At 48.9% G+C, this 19,921-nt stretch overlaps 1 protein-coding gene across 4 annotated transcripts in view; it reads right to left on the bottom strand.

Annotated features, from left to right (window-relative positions):
* Positions 1-4,975: 4,975 nt before the first annotated feature.
* The window catches only part of NFYC (nuclear transcription factor Y subunit gamma), a 32,863-nt gene continuing 17,917 nt past the window's right edge, over positions 4,976-19,921 (bottom strand). For 2 of the 4 annotated variants that reach the window (XM_030504994.1, XM_030504995.1), the window contains exons 3-10: positions 18,874-18,945; positions 17,371-17,484; positions 15,031-15,126; positions 11,215-11,388; positions 10,733-10,891; positions 7,294-7,401; positions 6,496-6,555; positions 4,976-5,871 (exon numbers count right to left, since the gene is read on the bottom strand). In XM_030504994.1, the coding sequence (XP_030360854.1) occupies positions 5,752-5,871; positions 6,496-6,555; positions 7,294-7,401; positions 10,733-10,891; positions 11,215-11,388; positions 15,031-15,126; positions 17,371-17,484; positions 18,874-18,945 (903 nt within the window). In that variant the 3' untranslated portion in view covers positions 4,976-5,751. The remainder of the gene's footprint in view (positions 5,872-6,495; positions 6,556-7,293; positions 7,402-10,732; positions 10,892-11,214; positions 11,389-15,030; positions 15,127-17,370; positions 17,485-18,873; positions 18,946-19,921) is intronic. The other 2 variants (XM_030504998.1, XM_030504996.1) reach the window with 1 other exon arrangement.

Genomic DNA, 19,921 nt, shown 5'->3' with positions numbered 1-19,921 from the left:
GGCGCGGCCCCGCTCAGGGCACCGCCGCCCGCTGCATTCCCCCCCCCCCCCCTCCGCCGCTGCTGCTGCTGCTGCTGCTGCTGCTGCTGCTGCTGCTCCGCTGGACGGCGGCGCGCCCCGGCCCCGCGCAGCCCGGTATCGCTCCCGGTGCCACCTGCCTTTAGCTGCCCGCCGCCGGGCCCTCCCCCGCAGGGGCCGGCCCGCCCTGCCGTACCTGGCCCCCGCCCCCGGGGCTCCGCCGGGACGGGGCTGGGGTGGGGGGGAGAAGGAGCGCGGGGCCGCCCCCAGCAGCGGCAGCGCCCGGGCAGCGGGAGCTTCCAGGTCCTCTCCGGTGGAAACCCCGGTCGGGCTGGGGGACCCTTCCCCATGAGGGTCCTGGGGAGCGGGGACCTTCTGCTGCCCCCCAGCAGCGGGCAGAGTGCCCAGGCCACCGGGTGTGGAGCACCCCGGGAATGAGCATCCCAAACCACCGGGTGTGGAGCATCCTATGAGTATCCCAAGCTATGGGGCATGGAGCAACTTAGGAGCAAGCATCCCAAACCATGGGGTGTGGAGCACTCCGAGAATGAGCATCCCAAACCGCGGGGTGTGGAGCACCCTGGGATTGAGCTTCCCAAACCCCATGGCATCAGAGATCTCTGGCTGGAGAACCCCAGGCACAAGCTCCCCCGGTCAGCTGGCACCGACACCCCCCCTAGCTGCCTGGCACTGAGCACCCCAGCCCAGGGCACCCCTTTCCTCTCCTTTGCTCCGGGGCCAGGAATTGCTGGACACTCCGAGGTTTAGAGGGACACCAAATACCTAGAGGGAGACTTCCACCTTGCTTGGGAAGGGAAGGGCACATCCTCATCCTCTCCATCCCAGGCTGGGAGCACTGCTGGAGCCCATTCCCTGGGTGCCTGCGCAGGTACAACCGTAACCTACCCAGCCCCTGCAGACTCTGCTTTGAGCCAGGCTCCAAGTGTGTTTCTCAGCTATTTTCCCATCTGCCTGATGCCCTTCCACACAACCTCCCATTAACCGCTGGGGAAACTGAGGCACGCAGTGGGAGTCCCCTTCCCAAGCAATCCAGGGGCAGAGGTGCCACGTCCCTGCTGTCCCCTTGCACTCTCTGCACCTTTGCAGCAGCGGGTTCCCCCCACCCCGTGCAGGGCTCAGAGCAGAGCAACCTAAAGCCTTTGGTCAGTGAATTATTTAACGTGGTGTTGGAGATCCTGGCACGGGCCCTCTGAGCACTGCGGTGTTGAGGAGCTCTGGGGAAACACACCATAAAGAGACAATTTTAATAGACAATAAATAGTAAATGTTGTTTACTGGTGCACAGGGAATGGTGCTGGTGAATCCACCCAAGGAACCAGCCCGCATCTCCCTCCCCAGGATGCTGCCCCATCCTGCTGCCACTGCAGCGAGAGCCGGGTCCATGGAGGCTGAAATCCTGTAAATCCAACCCCAATTCTCCCCAGGGAAGCTGCGGGGTCTCCTCTGTGCTCTCCTCCAGCCCTCACCCCCTCTGAAGGGAACGCAGCTTCCGGATTATGGCCCTGGCTGCATTCAGGGTAGCCCCAGAACGCCTCAGCTCTGGCAGACGCTCCCTGCGGTGGGAGCACCTTGACCTTCACCGGCTGCCTTTGGTTCAGCGTATTCCCAAGGTTTAGGTTTCACCTGGTGATTGATTAAAGCCTCCGGGCTGCGGCAGGGGCAGAGATAAGGTGACCTGGAAAGGACTTTGGCCAAGGTGGGCGCTTGCTGGAGAGGAGTTGGGGCGGTTGGGGAGTTGTTTTATTGCTGCTGTGCTCCACCGCTGGATGGGGAATATGCAGGCTGGTGTCCCAGTGAGGCATCGGCGGAGCTATGTTTGTGAGCGAAGAGCTGCTGAATGATTCTGTTTTAAACAAAGACGTCACTTCTCTAAACTGTTTGCTGGAATCAGAGAGCTGCTCATGAATTAGGGAAGGTTCGTCACCACCAACTGCCCTCCCCGCTGCAGCCGCTTTGGGGCCATGGAGCTGGGGGTCACCATGTTTGATACTCATCCATGAATACAACCCTGGCAACCACTATCCATCCTGAGGCTCGGAGGGCTTGGGATGGAGCCAGGGAGCCTGAATCCACACGGTACTGACCCATCCGTCAGAACCGGTGGAGGTTTTGGGAAGCCGTCCCGGGGGTCCCACAGAGCATCCTTCTGATGTGTCACTAAAGAGGATCCCCGAGGCCGGGCGACGGCGAGCGGGGAGGCGGCGTGCTCGGAGCCTGCTGCCCTCTCGGGATTGCAGCTCGAGTTCCTGGCACGGACGGGAGGCCGGGATTTGCATCCACAGGATTTCCAGTAAGTTTTGCAGTCCTGGTATGCGGCTGCAGGGCCGCGGGCTGGGAGCAGGACAGGAGGGAGCGGGGCGAGCCGGCACCCCTCAGCCCAGCACCAGAGCGAAGCCTCAGCCTGGCTCCCTGGGTGTGGGGGGACACTGGGGGTGGCATCACCGTGGGGAGGATGCAACCAGCCCCCTCCGTGCCAGGGAGATGGGTTTGGCCCTTGGTGGCCGGGATAGTGAGTGAGGGACATGTGGCCTCAGGGGACGCAGTGCTGGCGTTGCCTCAGGAGCCGGCAAGCACTGGGGACACCAGCAGCGGTGGCGGTGGCACAGGGAGGGCTGCAGAGCACCTGCTTGTGCTGAAGCTTGGCCTCGACCCAGGACAACGAGCTCCTGCTCAGTGCTCACACATGCTCCGACAAACAAGAGGCTGGGATGCTCCGAGGGCTCCATCCTGCCGGGGGAACCCTCCGGAGCAGGGGGGCTGCTCTGTCCCAGGACAGAGTGAACCCCAGAGCGGTCCTGGTGCTGCAGAGGGGCCGTGTCAGCTCTCGCCTGCGCTGACCCCGCGCTCGGAACGGCGCCAGCACCGCCAGGAGCTGGGGCATGTCCCAGCGGGGCCCCGCGGGAGGAACCGGGACGCTTCCGCCGCAGCGCTGCCTGCAGGGGATGGGTCAGGGCCTCGGCTCCACTTCCCAGCTCCGAAGGCAAGGGAGGAAGCGGGGACGAGGACTTCAAGAGAGCTTTGCACCCCTGGCCCTGTGGCCGCAGCTCGACAGCGCCAGGACAGTTCACACCCAAATTCCTCCCTGTGAAGATGCAGGAAATTCCCGCAGCAGGGAAGATCCAGTGCTGCTCCCCAAGGAAACACATTCTGCTGCAGGTGAGAGCCAAACCCCACCAGCACCAAACCCCACCAGCGCCAAACCCCACCAGCGCCAAACCCCGCCAGCGCCAAACCCCATCAGCATCAAACCCTGCCAGCGCCAAACCCCGCCGAAGGGCTTGTGCTGAGCTCATCAGCCCTGAGGAGAAATGGAAACTCAAACCGCTGCTTCCTCATCAGCTTTCACTCCCCAGGTCCCTGGAGGCGTCTTGGTTCTGCCACCTCCACACATCAGCACCCACTGCAGAGGGTCCCACATGTCCCTCAGCCCCTCGGGAACGCGCCTGTCCTCCTGCATTGCCCCATGTCACTCGATTTGCCATCAGGCTCCCTCGGAAGATCAACCAAAGCCACGTGTCCTTGTGCAGAAGATGTGGCTCCCATTAACACCCGAGGTTCAGCAAGCTGTGATGGACAAACGAGGTCAGCTCTCTCCAAAACACGCTGTTCACTCCCCCTGAAATACTTGTTCAAGCAAGCGAGGGCACTCTCCAGCCTTACAGAGCCCTATCTCCCCTATTAGCTAAACATTAACACAACCAGCTTCAGCATTAACCGCCCATTAAATTCCCACACTCCAGGGTGGGATCTGACTGTGTGTGACCATCGAGGCGATACCGAGCGGGTCAGAAGCAGCATCCCCTTCACTTAGAGACAGAGGTTGTCTCTGGAAACTCCCCTCCTTTCAGGAGCAGCGTCTCACTCCCATTTTCCGCTCCTTAAGCGGTTTATTCCCATTGAAATGGAAACCATTCCAACCAATTCCCAGGAGCAGCGCTCACGGGTGCCCTCTCGCGGCCGGTCCCACGCACGGAGCTTTCACACGAGGTGCATTCTCCCCCTCCAAGCTCATCTCGTCCATGCACAGGAGATGCGCCTCCAGGGCCCTGGCTCTGGATGATGATGCTTGGGCAGAAGCCGGGCTGCATCATACCGCTGCTGGCTCCCAGGCACTGCAGGAACAGGGAAAACATTTATAAACAAGTAAATGAGCACTTACAAAGCCCAGGAGGTGCAGCCCGTGCAGCAAGGTCCCACGTCCGACTGGAAGAGCCAGGTCCAGATGAGCAGTTTGCAGCAGTGATGTGCTGGAGTGTTCCTTCCCCAAGCAGGACAAGGGGCACCCAGGGGAGCTCCTCACCCCGCGCCCATGGGCACTGCCAGGCAGAGCACGACACAGATGGGCCAAGGCTTCTCCTCGCTGTGAAAGCGCAGCACACTCAGTGCTGCTGGCAGCGAGCAGCAGGGGCCAGCGCTGGCGCCGGCCCCGGCAGGCGCAGCACGAAGCCACGGAGCCTGTCCTGGACCAAACGCCAACTGTGTCACACCGTGAGGGGCTGATGCGCACATGTTCTCAGTTAGACTCGCACCCACGTTTAGCTAAGCCCTGAGTGAGACTCAGCGACCCCGCACCACCAGGGTACTCGCAGTGTGCTCAGTTAAACCTGACTTGCTGGGGTTGACTCAAACCTGCCCCAAACTCCTGCCCTGCTCCTGGATCAGCAGGACACTGAGCAGGGAAGCTGCAGGGAGAGGCGCTGCAGCCGCAGCACCTGAAGCTGAAGGCCTGCACTCAGGTATTAACCACTGCATGGAGCCCCCCATGCTGTGGGAGGCAGCTACAGACCCCCCATCTCCCCATTTGAGCCCTCATCCAGCCCACCCTTAAATGCTGTTGCTGGTTTCACTACTTCAGTGGGGTATTTTCCAGGGATTCAGGATGCTCTTTGCTTGGCAGGTTGATACCAGGCCCCGGCGCTCAAAGAAAGCACACACGTTATCTTACAAAGGCGATTTATTTCATTTTATGAAGCTTATATTACATGCAGGGACTGCAGCTGGTACAACAGTTGACAGCAGGGCTGGGGTTTGTCCACACTTCCATTAGTGTTCCTGGAATAAACCAGGCCAAATTAAAGAATCTTTTGCCCTTAGAAAATACAGTCATAATACAAGGAATGGGGTTTATTTGTTTTCACTCTTATTACTCCTCCCCTGCTCCCTGCCCTCAAGCTGCATGTAGCCAATGCTCTGGCTTACCAAAAAAGGAGGCAGGAGAGGAAAATCTAACACACACATTCCCCCCACTCCCCTAACAAACCACTGAGATGGGAGGACTGAATCTAGCTCTAGTCAGAGAGAAAACACAAACAGAATACTGGGAATGAAGCTCTTACAAGCAGCCAGATGCAGCACCCTTTAATAATTGTACTAGATAAAAACGTTTTACACGTTGTTGTTCAATGAGATGCTACAAATTCCTTTTGATGAGTTCTCTTTCAGGTTTTATGAGTTTGAACAAGCAGCTGAATACACAGAAATATTGATTTCTAAAAATAAAAATATTGCATTCTTGGCAGTGTCTGTTGGATATTCCCTCATACCCACCAGAGGAAGGTGTACAGTGCACCGGAGACCGCAGCCTACTATAGGCTTAATACCGAGTACAGAGACACAGAAGCAGATGTATTCGTCAGACCAGGTCGGGATGGCACACGTCAGGCTGGTACGTGCTCCTTCCTATACAGAGACAACTTGCTCCAAGGTCCCTGCTCAGTCCCCTGTCACTTGTGTGGCTTGGCCGTCTGAGGTCTGGTTGGTGGACTGGATGAACATGGGCTGGGTGATGTCCTGGCCTGCAGGCATGGTCACTTGCTGGATCTGATAAAGTTGCTGGCAGAGATGGAAGGAGGGGAAAGAAATGACTGTCAGTTCTCATCATACCCAGTGCCAGCTCCCTCCGAGCAGAACACAGCGCATTAACCCCACGAGTTTAGTGGTGGCCTTAGCAACAACTCTCAGGTCCAAGTAAAATCCATCCCCCTGAAAAAGCAGGCCATGAATCACTGATAGACATTTGCTGCTAAATCATAACAAAGTCATCCTGTGAATTTCTGATCACTAAACCCAGACGGGTTTAGGTTGGAAGGGACCTTAAAGCTCATCCATCTCCAACGCCCTGCCATGGGCAGGGACACCTTCCACTAGAGCAGGTTGCTCCAAGCCCCTGTGTCCAACCCAGCCTCGATGCCCAGACTGAGCTGGTTAGGACTAAAATGGATCCCACCCAGAGTGCAAGGGACTGCATTAACTGAGAGTGAAGACAGCAGAACACGGGGAATCCACCTGAGTTAAGATTGGCACAACATGCACTTATCCTGCTCCTGGTCAGGGCTTGCCAGCAGTAGCAGGGTTTTATCAGAGGGAGCAGATTTGCTAGAACATGCAGACTTCTGGACAGTCTTTCTAGCCCTTGACTTCAAAAGGGTGTAGCACCCAGGAACTCCAGGTTCTTACCTGTCCATCTGTGAACTGGCTGAACTGCTGCTGCCCTTGCTGGACTTCTGTCTGTGTTATCTACAAGGATCAGAGAAGGATGATCATTGACAGCACTTTGCAGAGGATCAGAACCCCACTAACAATATTCTGCTGCTGCTTTTCAGGAGCTTTTAGACTCTTTCAAATGTCATTACCCCACCATGTGGTAAGATACGGCTTATGCCACCAGCCCAAAGTCATGCTGGTGCTAATGGCAAGTCAAGAACAAAGGACAAGGGATTCAGGCCTTCCAAACCAGACACAAGCATCTCTTCTTTGACTTAGAACGTGGCCTCCAGGATCACAGAAAAGCAGCAGCCTTCCTATCCTCTGAAGGCAGAGAAGAATCCCTTAGAGACCAGCCTCAACAAGAACACGAGAGAACCTTCTGGCAGCAACACTGGTCTTGATGTTTCACCTCTGCAATAGCTTTCCTGAGAGGCTGCACAGCTGCTTCTCCCTCACCCAGCCAGAAGGAGCAGAAGTAAAGAGAAGGTTGATGAACTGGAGTTTTACCTGCAATCAGCTCAGAAGCAGCGTGAGCTTTGTACAGCAAGACACACACGCACACACATATACGCATGCACCTTTCACGTACGGGTAAAGGAGGCTTCCGCTACGCTCCTTGCTTTATTATTCTGATGAATGTAAAGGGAAGAAAAAGAAATGCAGGAATCCTAGCCCAAGAGTTGGTAAATTCGACTGGGATTTGCAGTTTCAGGAGCTAGGGAACAACACTTTACCAGTTCATGTCAGCCCTGCTGTTCCCGTGCGTACCTGCTGTGCATTGGTTGCAAGCGTCTGGATCTGCCCCTGGACTACCTGGGTGCCTGACACAGGCTGGGCTAAGCGGATATACTGCAGCTGGCCAGCATTCAACTGAACCTGGAGACAAGTGGAGGGGGCAGGGAAAGAAAATTAAACAGGTAACTGTGTAACCTGAAACACACAAACTTGCCTTCTCGTTTCCACAACAGGAGCCAGAGTAATAGATGACACCAGGAAGCTTCGCTTGATTAACAGTTAAGATGAGTAACTACCACGGACCCTGCCAAGCAAGAGCGAGGTCCACAGAACTCCTGCACGTTCCTGAGGTAAACCCCTGAGGAAGCACAACATTACCTCTTGCTCCAGAATGGGGGTGGTCAGTTAGTAGCTAAAGCACATTAACTGCTCCATTTCAGAGAGCCTTGAGAACACTTCTTGTTCTTTTTGGTCATGAGAATTGAGTTACTACTTCGATGTATCACTTCACATAAAGAAAGCTGTTAGGAGCTAGCTGCACATAATGACACTCCTATCATATCCTGCCAAAGAAATATTACAGAATATATGGGATATTTTCACATAAATAAAGACAGCAGAGATGACAAAACCCAAGGATATATTTGGAAGCTTTTAATGCAGTTCTCTGCCAATATACATCAACCCCCACCTCGCAAAGGCCGACACTTTCTGTGTTGATGCTTTGTGTATAACATTGAAACACAAATTTATTTCCTACAACCCTGATCTTGCAAGGTGAGATGCTTGGGGGTGTGGGATATGAAGACATTGTCATCATGCTAACCTATGATATAAACAGCTAATACACATCTGACAAGCAATAAAAGGGTCACGGTGTGATTGATACTACTGTTGAGTTTTTCATTTTGTGTTACTTCAGGACATTTAGATTCACAGTGTTAAGGTTACTTATATACAGAAAAAGGTTTTGAGTTTTCTTTTTACAAAGGGGAAAGAAGGACAGAGGCCGCCGACTTCACCAGCTGTGGCTAAAAGCTCCAAGATTATTTCAAGAGCAAATAAACTCCACATGAACATCAACATTTCAACAAAGAATTTGTTTCTGCACTGAGATCTGCCAGCAGATCACGTTTTCCACACTGGGGGCTTCCTGCTTCCGTTTGAACTACACCATGAACTGAATGGGTGAAAGCAATTCAGAAAGTGTTCTGTCAGCAACGAGAGCCAGCTCCCAAGCCCAGCGAGGTCTGGTGAGACACTGCTTAAGTTTAAAACAAAATTAACGTGGTCAAACAAGCGATTACCATTTCACTGCTGTACACACTTCCTTCCAGGTTTTCTCAGTTTATAAGTCACCTTTCCACAGGCAACCCGAGGTCCTAACTGGTAAATCACAGCAGAGATGTGCACACAGGATCAGAAGCACGTGGGAAACCAGCAGAGAACACTGGTGAGACTCTCTCGACACTCCTGCAGCTGCCAGAGGCACGACCAGTTTCATGAGAGTTGTGAACTGCCATATTAGTGTATAAAGATTCTTTGCTGAACCCTAACACGTACCAGAGAGCAAAGGAACTATGAGAAGACAGCACTAACTATACCAAGAGAGAAAGGAAACCCAAGGGAAAAATCAGACAAGCACATCAGGAAGAGCAGAACAGGCTCCAGCACTGAAGAGACCAAGGGCTCAAATTCCCATAAATCAAGCAGGTCAGGGCATTAAAAAGCTCTTGTAGCAAGTGCACAGCTCCATGTTCTATTTTACTTCACTCGCTGAAGTGAGCAATGGGAAGATGCTTCCTTCAGCACAAACTTGATTCTTCAACACGCCGTAAGAAAAATCCTCTTAATTACAGTGCAAACAGCATCTCTGCTAGACCCAGAAGTGTGAATTGTGACTGTTTCATTAAAACACTGCTTCAAAGTTGCTCTGTTTTGGAGTCCTACAATTGTTAAGAGACCCAAGTGCTCCCAAAGACTAAAGATACCCCACTGCAGTGTAAGGAGCTTCCGAGGACCAGCTACCTGTTCTTAGGTGCTCTCAAGCAAGAGTCTCACACTCCTAAAACATGGGACCACTTGCAATGGGATCCACCCATGCAGAGAACACTACTTTCAGCAGGTTATGGCCCCCTCACTATAAAGATCCCTTCTCCTAACAGATGTCCAATCCTCCTCCTTTTAGTGAGTTACAGAATTCACTGGAGACAGCTGGAAAACAAGACTGAACCATTCCTTTCATTGCTGAACCAAAGGAGGATGCTGCAACGTTCAGTGCTGTTCTAATGGACTCACTGAGGCTGGAGGTGGAGATCTCTTTCCAAAATGCTCTGTAGAACAAGTATCTCAGAGAGACTTTCATAAGGAAAGGAAGGAAAAAAGATGTAAAAAGAAAAGTAGTGAAGAGCACAGGGAAGAGAAAGGTTGCCCATAGTAAAGCACTGTGTTTGACAAGCAATTCACTTCCTTTCTGACCAACACCTTAAGCCAAGCAGTAGGAATTAGCTGGAGACTTCAAGAGATGAAAAGAATTTGGAAGTGGGTAGGAAAAATCTGGCAACACCCACAATTGAAACCTTCTTAAAGATGCTGTGTCAAAGCACAAGTGTTTCCAGCCACAGGGAGGGAAGCTCAGCAAGTCTTGAAGAGCAGCACTGGTGTGAAAGCTCAGCTTAATAACAGAAATCAAAGACAAAGTGAAATGTTGGTCTTGGTCACTCGCTCTGACCTTTGGCTGCTGGTTAAGTACACACAACTGTACAGATTTTTCTTTAAGAGATGTGAAATTTTCCAGATGGGAACCAAAAGACCTGGTTTTGTTGCGAATGGAAGTTACGCAGAAGGGGGAAAAAAGTGACTTTTTTGACCCATGTGTTTACCTAGGACACATGCCAGAATGTCACTGCTGATGCTGGGTACTCAAAATCCCTTTCTTACAGCCACAGCAAGTCTAGATTGATGTGAAAGTGAAGAAGTATCTTCTGGCTCTGCAAAGCTGTTCTTCCAACCAGCCCAAAGTACTTTGTAGAAATATTTCTTATAACATAGAAGTTTATTAATAACTCACAGATGGCACCTTTCCCACTCAGTCTGCCCAGTCATGACTTCAGATTGCAGAGGCAGAACCAAGTAAAGGCAAAGGAAGTCAATTATGCTTTATTGAAACCATGCTGGAGTAAAGAACTGAGGTTTATCCAGGAAATATTTTATGTATTGCTTCCTAATCGTAGCTATTTCACTCGGGGGCAAGTGCTGGGGGTGGGCAATGTGTCTACACTAGTGGGGTATAGATTTATTTCCCTCTTCATGTCACACCTGGTTAGTTTTCCTCTCCAAGTGCAGGAAACACACCACTCAATCCAAACTTCCTCTTCCAGTTAAAAAAGCATACATCTGCAGCCTCCTGCCAGAACACCAGCAGACAGTTTGCTCTCAACACTGTGAGACATTTCTCCTGGCAAAGCCTTACCGGGATTTGCTGGATTTCTCCTGTGTTGGTGATGATCTGCTGCATGACTTGCATGGTCTGCCCCGTCCCGCTCTGAGCCTGCTGGCTCTGGCCTTGTGGCTGGGCCTGCACTATCTGTACCTGCTGGCCTTCGCCGACCTGCATCGTCACAGGGGTGGTCTGCATTCAAAACAGAGATAAGGACCAAGCAAGGACTGAACATCAGTGAAACAGCCACGAGATACAAAGATTGTAATAGACGGATTGCTTCCTAGACCCACTGTTACTTGTTGATCCATAAATCACCACTAAGGGAACCCAGTTCCTAGATGACCCTTGTTATTGAGATATTGAACACCCAGTTGTGAACAGAACACGTATTTCTGGTCTATTCTGACTGTTCTGAGCAGTGAGATCAGGACGCTGCAGTACACACACGAGTGAGGTGAGGGTTTCAGCAGCTCACTGACCTGCAGAGCCTCTGAATGCTGCTCATGGCTCACCTGTCCTTGCTGAGGCTGGGCGATGATGATCTGGCCTGGCTGGATAGTAGTTGTAGACGTGGTGGTCTGTTGTCCCTGCTGCTGCCCCTGAACCTGCACTGCAGCAGGCTGCTGAGCAAGGGTGAAGTAATACTGTACAGGCTCAGCTGGGGTCACAGCCTGACGGACCTCTTCCTGCAGCACAGGTAAAAGCCAGGTAAACAGGGAGGGAACAGATCCATATCCAAGCCCTCCCCAGTTGAAACATCCCCCCCCCAAACACACTCCACGGGAAAGTACCTTTAATACCTCGTTTGAAACAGTTTAACTAAATAAAGCTGAAATGATAAATCAAAACGGGGTTTCCTCATTTATTCCAGCTACATGGCTATCAAAACCATTTCCAATACCCTCTGTATAATATGCAGTCACCAATTTCATTATGAGAAGCAAATGAGCAAAATTACCACAGCTGAAATCCACACAAGTCCTTACCAGTAAATGCCATCATTGCCTGTTACCTTAACTCAGAATGAATTGCAAATGCACCAGGAAGACTTATGAAGCCTCATCCGCCACCAAACCCTCTTCTTAGCCTAACACAAATCTCAATCTAGCTCCAGTGTTAAACCCCTGGGAATAAAAGCCACGGACTTCATGTACCCTGTTGTGCCTTTATTTAAATCCAGCTTCTCCAGAATGGTAACAATTTCATCTTGCACCATGGCTTAACAGCCTGATTCTGCTGGTGGCAGGAGTATCTCAACAGTGTGAAGAAACAAAAGGCTCTGCTCTAGCTCACTGTCAGAAGCACAGGCTGAAATGCTGCTGTTTCGTTTTATCTAAGTATGTCTTTAGAAGAGAAAAGCCCCTTGTGATTAACAGTGTTTTAGGCAGAGAAGTGGATTTTCAGAGCTGATGTGAAGTGGCAAGCCGTTAACACTCCAGAAGCCACACTCTTAAGCTCCTCAGAGGAGCAGCCGGATCCTGCAGACACGGAAGCTGTGGACACAGACGTTCACTCCATGGCAGAAGGCGTAAACAATCCTCTCCCAGCCACCTCGAGTTCACAGCTGAGAGTGTAGGATGTTTACACATGCTACAACATGGTAATTCCCACTTAGACCAGGCTGCTTGGGTCCCCTGTGTTAGGTGAGGCTTGTTCATGGCTTACCTTCAGTATATCCAACTGGACAGAAGAAAAATCCACGTTACACAAGATCAATACATGCTGGTGAGATGGGCATCAGACTGAGTAAAAGAGCCTGTTTGCTCAGATGCAGGTGTCTCACAGAGACAGCAACTAAAGGAAAGGCTTACTATTGGGAGGTTTTTAACAGCCTACAGAAAATCACCCCCAAAGATGAAGCTGCTCACAGTCAGCTGTAATCAAAACACAACTTCTAAGCTTGGCTCTCGGAGCAAACAGCACTATCCCATGGTACTGCACAGCACTGCAATCAGACTCTCCCCACACTTCCTACATACAGGAGCTCGCTGATTATTCGTATTTGCTTCATCAGATCCTTTGGGAGGGATTAATAATAAATTTAACATATATATTCAACAGGGCATGTCTCCAGTTAACCACAAACTGAATGCACGGGAGAGCTGTGACTGCTTCTGCAGAGCCCAGTCCTCAGACATGTCATTTCTAGAGTGCTCCAACCCTTCATTCCTAGCTGAATCCCATAACAACTAAAACAACTGAATACTTCTGGAAGTATCTATTCCAGGCTAAGTTGCATTTGCTACAGGCAAAAAAGGCTTTAAATCCAAATCTGCTTGAACTACGTTGTATCGCATCGTTTGCATCTTTTATTTTCCAGCCATGGCTTCAGTTACCAGAGCAACATAACAGTCATGGTTTCATTCCCAGCTCTTCCACGTAACTGCCACGAACTTGTCAAACAGTGATAGAGAGAAAATACAGACTGTGCCTGCAGCCAGAGGAGCAGGCTGCCAGCCCACGGGCAGCCACCGTTCAACGCTCGTGAGGCAAAGGAGTGTTTTCCACTGCAAAGTCCTAACTACATTCTTATCAGGCAGCTGTTTCTCCATTAAACTTCCATCAGAAGCATTTCTTGTGACTCAGCAGTGTTCACAGCCAGTGGATGTATCAGCGACAGACAGATCTCTAAAGCCTATTTCAAACCAAAACCCAACAGTGTTTCACTGCTGATGCTGTGCAACCCAAAAGACTGATGTATCATCAAGACATGTTAACCGAGCAACCTACACGCATCTAACACACCTCTAAAATACTTCAGGCATTCATTTGAATATAGAACTCGAACGTTCCATAATCAGAACATTCTGATGTGAGTCAAAAGACTCCAGCAAGGAAAAGATATGGGCAATGTTCTCCCTCCCAAACATGGAGTACTTCTAAAAATAGCTCTACAAAGTAGAATAACCAAATGAAGCACCTAGAAGAACTGAATCTGCAATGCCAGAATTAACCTGTGCTATCTCAGGCTGCTTACAGAGCAGAACAAACCAAATGTGGGTTTTCTTTCCCCCCATTAAGTGAAGCATCAAGAGCAGCTGTGCAGGCTGCGGCTTCATTTTGGATGTAATACAGAACTCATGATCTTTGGCTAAATCACCTCTGCTGCAGGGAGAAAGCAGGGAATGCGGGGAAGGAACTGCACCACGCTCCCGCATGTGATGCTCCCTGTACATGCAGAACAGAGCTGCAAGCACACCCAGAACGAAGCCTTGGGATGCTGCTCACTTTAACCCCAGCTGACTGCAGCAGCAGGATGGACTCTCCTGCCTAGATTGTGACACAAAAAGGTATTTTCCTCATTTACTAGAAAGTTGTGCTGCTTCTGGAAATCAGAGTGTGAGGTTCAACTCAACTCAGGACATCATGACAAAGGATGAAGTGTGTATTTCCTGCCTTTGGCCACCACTTCAAGGCAAAACGTAAACCAGCAACCTCTAAAATCCACGTCCACAGTGGTATCCTTTGCATGTTATCCAGGAATTATATTGGAATACAAAAAGAAACATGTCAGAGAAAAACTTCCAAGTAAAACACTCGCCAGAACGATGTTTTACAGCCTCTCCAGTAGCACTCACTTGAGAAGTGAAAGGACCACCTTGGATTTTTTCAAAGACTAACACACTGCAAACCTTCCAAAGTAGCAGAAAACCAGTTGAAGGAATTGTAACAGTCACTGAACTGGTGACCTTTCAGCAGCAAAACACCGAGTTTTTAGGTGAAGGAGAGAAACGAGTCCACCAGGAGCTGCGTCTGAAGCAGCAAGACTGAGCTTCAACCCCACCTCGCTGTGCTTTCAGCCCTGTCTCAAGCATGGAGGGAAACAAGTGCTTTGTAAAACAAGCAGCTTGTGAAGTTTCAAAGAGCCTGTGCTCAGATGAGCGTGGCAGCCTGCTGCTGTAAACATCCGACTGAAAGCTCCTTTTAACACCTTCAAGCTTCCAGTCAAGGATGTTTACAGTAGCCAGGACTGCCCCAAAGGAGGCAGAAGCAAAGAAGCCTTTTTCTCCCTTTACGAGTCAAAGGATGCAGATTCAGCACACTTTCTAAAGTTAGTTTTTTAACACTGGCAGCACTGGGTATGAGAACTATTCAGAAGTTTTTGTCACTAAGTAAATCCCCACATCAGACTTCTGTCAACCTCCACTCGAGCTCTATTTCCATTAAAAATCTGAAGAACTTCAAAACTACTGTAAATACACAAGTGAAAGAGAGAGACACAAACCTCATGTTTAATCTGATTCTGTACTGCTTTATCAACTCTGTTTAATTACAGACTGAAGTCACCCCAAGGAAAGGACAAGCCATAAGGCCCATTTGTGTCTCACCTGCCGCTTTGGAGGCTTCAGTTCGTCTCTTGGAACAATATCAATAAGAAAGTCAAACTGGTCGAACTTTGTTATGGCCATGGCAATGTCGTTCCTCTAGAAAAAAAACAGAAAGACATTCTTCAGCTTTAGAAGTCACGTTTGTCTCTGGATAACTAAAGTTAGAGCTTTTTAACTGAGTCAAGAGAAAATGTCTTGGCAGTCAAGCCAAGTGGTAAGAATTTCTGTTTCTGCACCAACACCACTGTCTTGTGCTGAGTGAGGCCTTCAAGATGTGCAATAGAAGGTGCTTTTACAGCCATCTACTCACCCACTAGGCCCCATCAGGCTGTCCACAATATTACAGCTGTAATTCACCACTGGGGGCTCATGACAACCACCATAAGCCTTTTAGCACATTAAAAACCAGGGGGAATTCTTCTAAAAAATAATTGTAAAACCCCAAAGCTAACTGAAATGAAGCTTTGCTAGATGGCTGCTCCATGTAGCAATATCTGCAGAACCTAGGAGCTGGGCATGGATTAAAAGAAAGAAAAAGATTAAGTATTACAGGATCTTATTCAGAGCAGGGGAATCCCAAGAGATGTTGAGAACAAGCTTCAACATGTGGATGGGCCAAATGGTTAGAAGAAAGCACAAAGATTAAAACACACTCAGCAAACTGGCCAAACATGTATCAGAAAAAGGATGTGCAAGAGCCAACGAGCTTCTGTGAAAAACTGGCAAGGTAAATGTCTGCTCCAAGCAGCTTGTAACTTTGCTTTCATACCGTGCCTGAAAAAGAAATCTAATAGCATTAGGTCAAAGCATTAAAGACCTGCATAAACAGTAACCCAGCAATAAGTCATCACTTAAATGTAGATGCTTAAGATCTGAACCAACCCCCATTTCAGATAGAAAAGCTGAATTTCTTAATAAAACCACAACAAAAGAAGTACTGTGTCATTTTTAAACCCCTGCAAGCCTTTTTACAAAGCTGGGCTAATTCAAGCAGCTGTTAAAAGTCTCATTAGCTGAAGATAAACCTGTAAAGCATATATATATATTTTATATATATACACACATATATGAATAAGATTTGAGACACAGATGCCCACGTTGCCTGATAAGGAGGTGAAATTTAAAAGACCATAAACCCTCTCACTTCGTTCTAGTTGACGTTTCTAAACCTCACACTGCCTTTGGCATTTAACTGCCAAACAGTGATCATGCACAGAGCCTCAGACACACTCCTTTTGTTCTGCAGGCAGCACATGTTACAGAAGTGTCTTCACCAGGAAGAAAACTTGGCCTGAACAGATGCAGCTCCTATTTCATTCTCCCTGCTGAGGACTGGGTTCAATCCAATCTCCTCGGGAATACACTTCCATAACTCAGACCTCTCCACTCCAAGTTTTCTTCCCAAGTACTTGATAAACAGCAATTGCATTTCTGCAGCTGCACTGACCATGTGGAGAGCAGCTGCTGGGGAAGGCAAGTCAGGAACAAAACCTGAGACAATTCAAGGTCTTGCACATTAGGGTCAGGTTTTAAGTACGATTCTGAAATAAATGGACTCATCCAAGCTTGAAAACTGTTAAGAGGACGTGCCCAAGTCAGCACGTGTACTTACAAAGCACCTTGATCGTGGAATGTCTATTAAATACATCCTTCTGACAGTGACTGCGTTAAAAACTGAATTAAGCAAGTAGCGTTAGCCCAGTTTAGTGGGGATTGAGTGGCTGGATGCCCATCCAATAGCACGCCTTGGACTGATATCAGATGTGTCTCCTTGCCGCCACAGCAATCTCAGTGCCAGGGTACAGGAGAGTGACATAGACCTAAATCTCTCACCTCTGATCTGAAGGCCTGAACTGATTGTTGGTGTAGTTTCAATTCTGGTCAACATGCCAGACTAAAAATGAATGGAAAAAGACCCAAACAAAACCTTAAAGAGTTACAGTTTACTCTTGAACCACTAAAAAATTACTATTATTGAGGGCCCCTCAATCCAGAAGAAACAGTCATCTGTTTTGGAGGAGGGTATTTTTGTTTTCACTCTTGATTTATCCATACAACCATCTACAAGTTTATACTAGAACTACTATTGAAAACCAAATCAAGTAGACTATCCGAGTCCTCACAGCAGGTCACAGTTAGCTCACAGCTGCAGCTTTGGTTTGGTTTTGCTGTTGTTGTTTACAGCGATGGTCGCACTGCGCCCTGCGCCTGGTACACAGGTTTGTAGCGATAAACACAGCTACAAAAGTTACTGTCTACAAAACATGCTTCATATTATGGAAACAAAAAGCTGGGAAGTTGGCGAAGCAGCTGAAGGCTGGGTGGGAGCAGCTCTGTTACCTGCAGCGTCCTGCGCTTGTTATCCTCTGTGTGTATCCACGCTCGCAGAGTCAGTTCTGTTATGAATATCTGGGCGGCCTTTGCGAACAGCACCGGAGCTTCTGCACTGATCATCTGCAACCAGAGTTCCAAAGAGCCACCACATTCCAGTTAAACACACTGCGAACAGTTCTGGGCAGCTAAAGCTTGTCTCCCAAGCCTGCTTCCTCTGCTCAAATGTCAGCTCCACGAGGTCATGCAGACATTATCAGTATTTAAAGGATGACCATGAAGAAGATGGAAACTCCCTTTGTACAAGGGGTCACACGGAAAAGACGAGGGGTGATGGGCACAAGTCACTCCCAGAGAGATTCCGACTGGACACGAGGAAAATTTTTCCCAGTGAGAACAACCTGGAATAATCTCCCCAGGGAAGTGGTGACTCCCCAACACTGGGCACTGTTAAGATTCACTGCACAGGGTGCTGGGCCATCTAGTCTAGGTCATGCTTTGCCTAGCAAGGTTGGACCAGATGATCCTTGAGGTCCTTTCCAACCTCGTATTCTAGGATTCTATGGTTCTATTGTGCTGCATTATGGCCAGTAAACGGCATCAGTAAACAGGTTTGGAGGCCTGAATAAGGACTCTGCTTCCTCACCAAATTCCTTTTCCTTAAAAAGTATCTAGCTCAAGTTTTACTCAAATTGAGCAGTTTCATTATTAGCTGGCTTGGCATTAGTGCTTACTGCCAGTATAGCCTTCCGATTCAATAATGTTCCTGGCAGGCCAGAAACTTGCCCTGCCCTAAAAATCTCATCTTCCTCTTCATCAGCAAAAATGTGGCACTCGTTTGGTTCAGACACAGACCTGGGACCTCAGGCCTGGGTCTGCTCCCTTCCCAGAGGAATGAATGGCTCCCTTGTATAGGGAGACAACACACACCTCCTTCAGGATCTCATTTAAGTGTTAAAGGTTGTCCTAACAGAAGGATGGTGTCACACTGAGAAAAACAAGAAGAAAGTGCAGTTTTCATCAGTGAATGCCTGTGTTATGGTCATCAGTCATATGTCAAGGGCTCAGCTCCAATACTGGTATCACACCCCCGTCACCCACCTACATTATTGCTTATTTTTTTCCATAAAATTTGAAATATCAGAGCACAGGGTTAAGGGGTATCACTTCATACAATTTAATAAAAGGAAGAACTGGGAGAAACAAGGAGGATACATGAGCAAAGACAATTAAGCACTAGAAAAAAACCAGGAAATATCCAGAATGACACAGAAAACTGATATTTACCAGCAGAAAGCAAATCTGCAATAATCTTGCACAGCTCCCAAACGATTCTGCTTTCCCAGCTCAGTTTAATTACACAAGACCAGCTACTACTGCATTCAAGGCAACTGTTAGAGTGTGCTTTAAAAATAATAATGAATAATGCTGGTAGGAAGTAATGAATTGCAAGGAATTGCTACAATATCCACCAAAGGATTAGAAATACTCCAGAAAACCCCATGAGTCTACCTTCACATCTTCATCTAGTTTCATTATCTTCTTAATGCGAGCCAGAGGGAGTTCTTGAACCCTGAAGTCTTTCTGCAGAGAGATTCACATTTGAGAGACTCTTTACTGATACATAACTTAAAGGTAAAACACAAATGTCAGAACAAGTCTGGACTGACCAGAACTGGCTAACATTACATTTATAAAAATAACTTATTTTCTTTGAGGTAGAGCAGCTTCTCCTCAAGCCTGAGAATTCTCATCTGCTTTTCTGTGTTTTGTACTGATAGAATTCTGCTTACACCTCCTGTCAGACACTTGTATCTACTATTTCACCTCAAAGCTGCAGCCATTCTGCAGAACAGAATGTTTCTAATGTTAGACATTTCGGCATCTATTTATATTTGAAGCAACTAATTCAATTAGGTGTCTCGGGACCCGAAACCGTTGGAATTTACCAAAAGCCACAAGAGAAAATGAAGGCAAACAAGAGCTATGTGGGGCCACAGGATGAAATCTTCTGGGCTTTATTTACGCTTTCCTGTTGCCTGATACCAATTTTGGTGTTAAAAACCTTGCAAGAGTCTCCTTCATAGAAATCCCTTCCTGTTTTTAGCTGGATTTCTCACTGTTTTCCAGCGGTTGTCACTGGCTCCAAGTGGTGCAGTGCTGGGCTCGGGGATGGAGAGTGCTCCTGCTCTGCTCAGCTGTTAGCACGTACCCAACGGGAGCAGCACTGGAGTCACCACTGACATGCCCCTTGGAGAGACCCTCTCTGCAGAGCTCTTGGGGTGAGGGAACCTGTTGAGCTTCACTACAAACAGTGCTCTCCCTCCTCGGAAGGGACAGAGGAGAATACAATCATACAAATCCACAGTGTGTCGTACCAGGAGCCTCTTAAAGAGTGAAAAAGGCTGAGGTGATGCACCACTGCATCAGGAATGAAGGGTTCCTTCAAACAAAGGCTCCTAAAAACACAGCTTCCCTTCTTCACCAAAATGTCATAGAAAAGAAGAGAAAACTCTTTTCTCCAGGGAAGCAAGTGCTGTGAGACAGGGCAGTGAAAGAG

The sequence above is a fragment of the Strigops habroptila genome, chromosome 12, assembly GCF_004027225.2.
Source record: "Strigops habroptila isolate Jane chromosome 12, bStrHab1.2.pri, whole genome shotgun sequence".
In the NCBI taxonomy this organism is placed as follows: Eukaryota; Metazoa; Chordata; class Aves; order Psittaciformes; family Psittacidae; genus Strigops; species Strigops habroptila.
The sequence above is the reverse complement of the archived record's forward strand: the minus strand, read 5'-3'. Positions and strand labels throughout refer to the sequence as shown.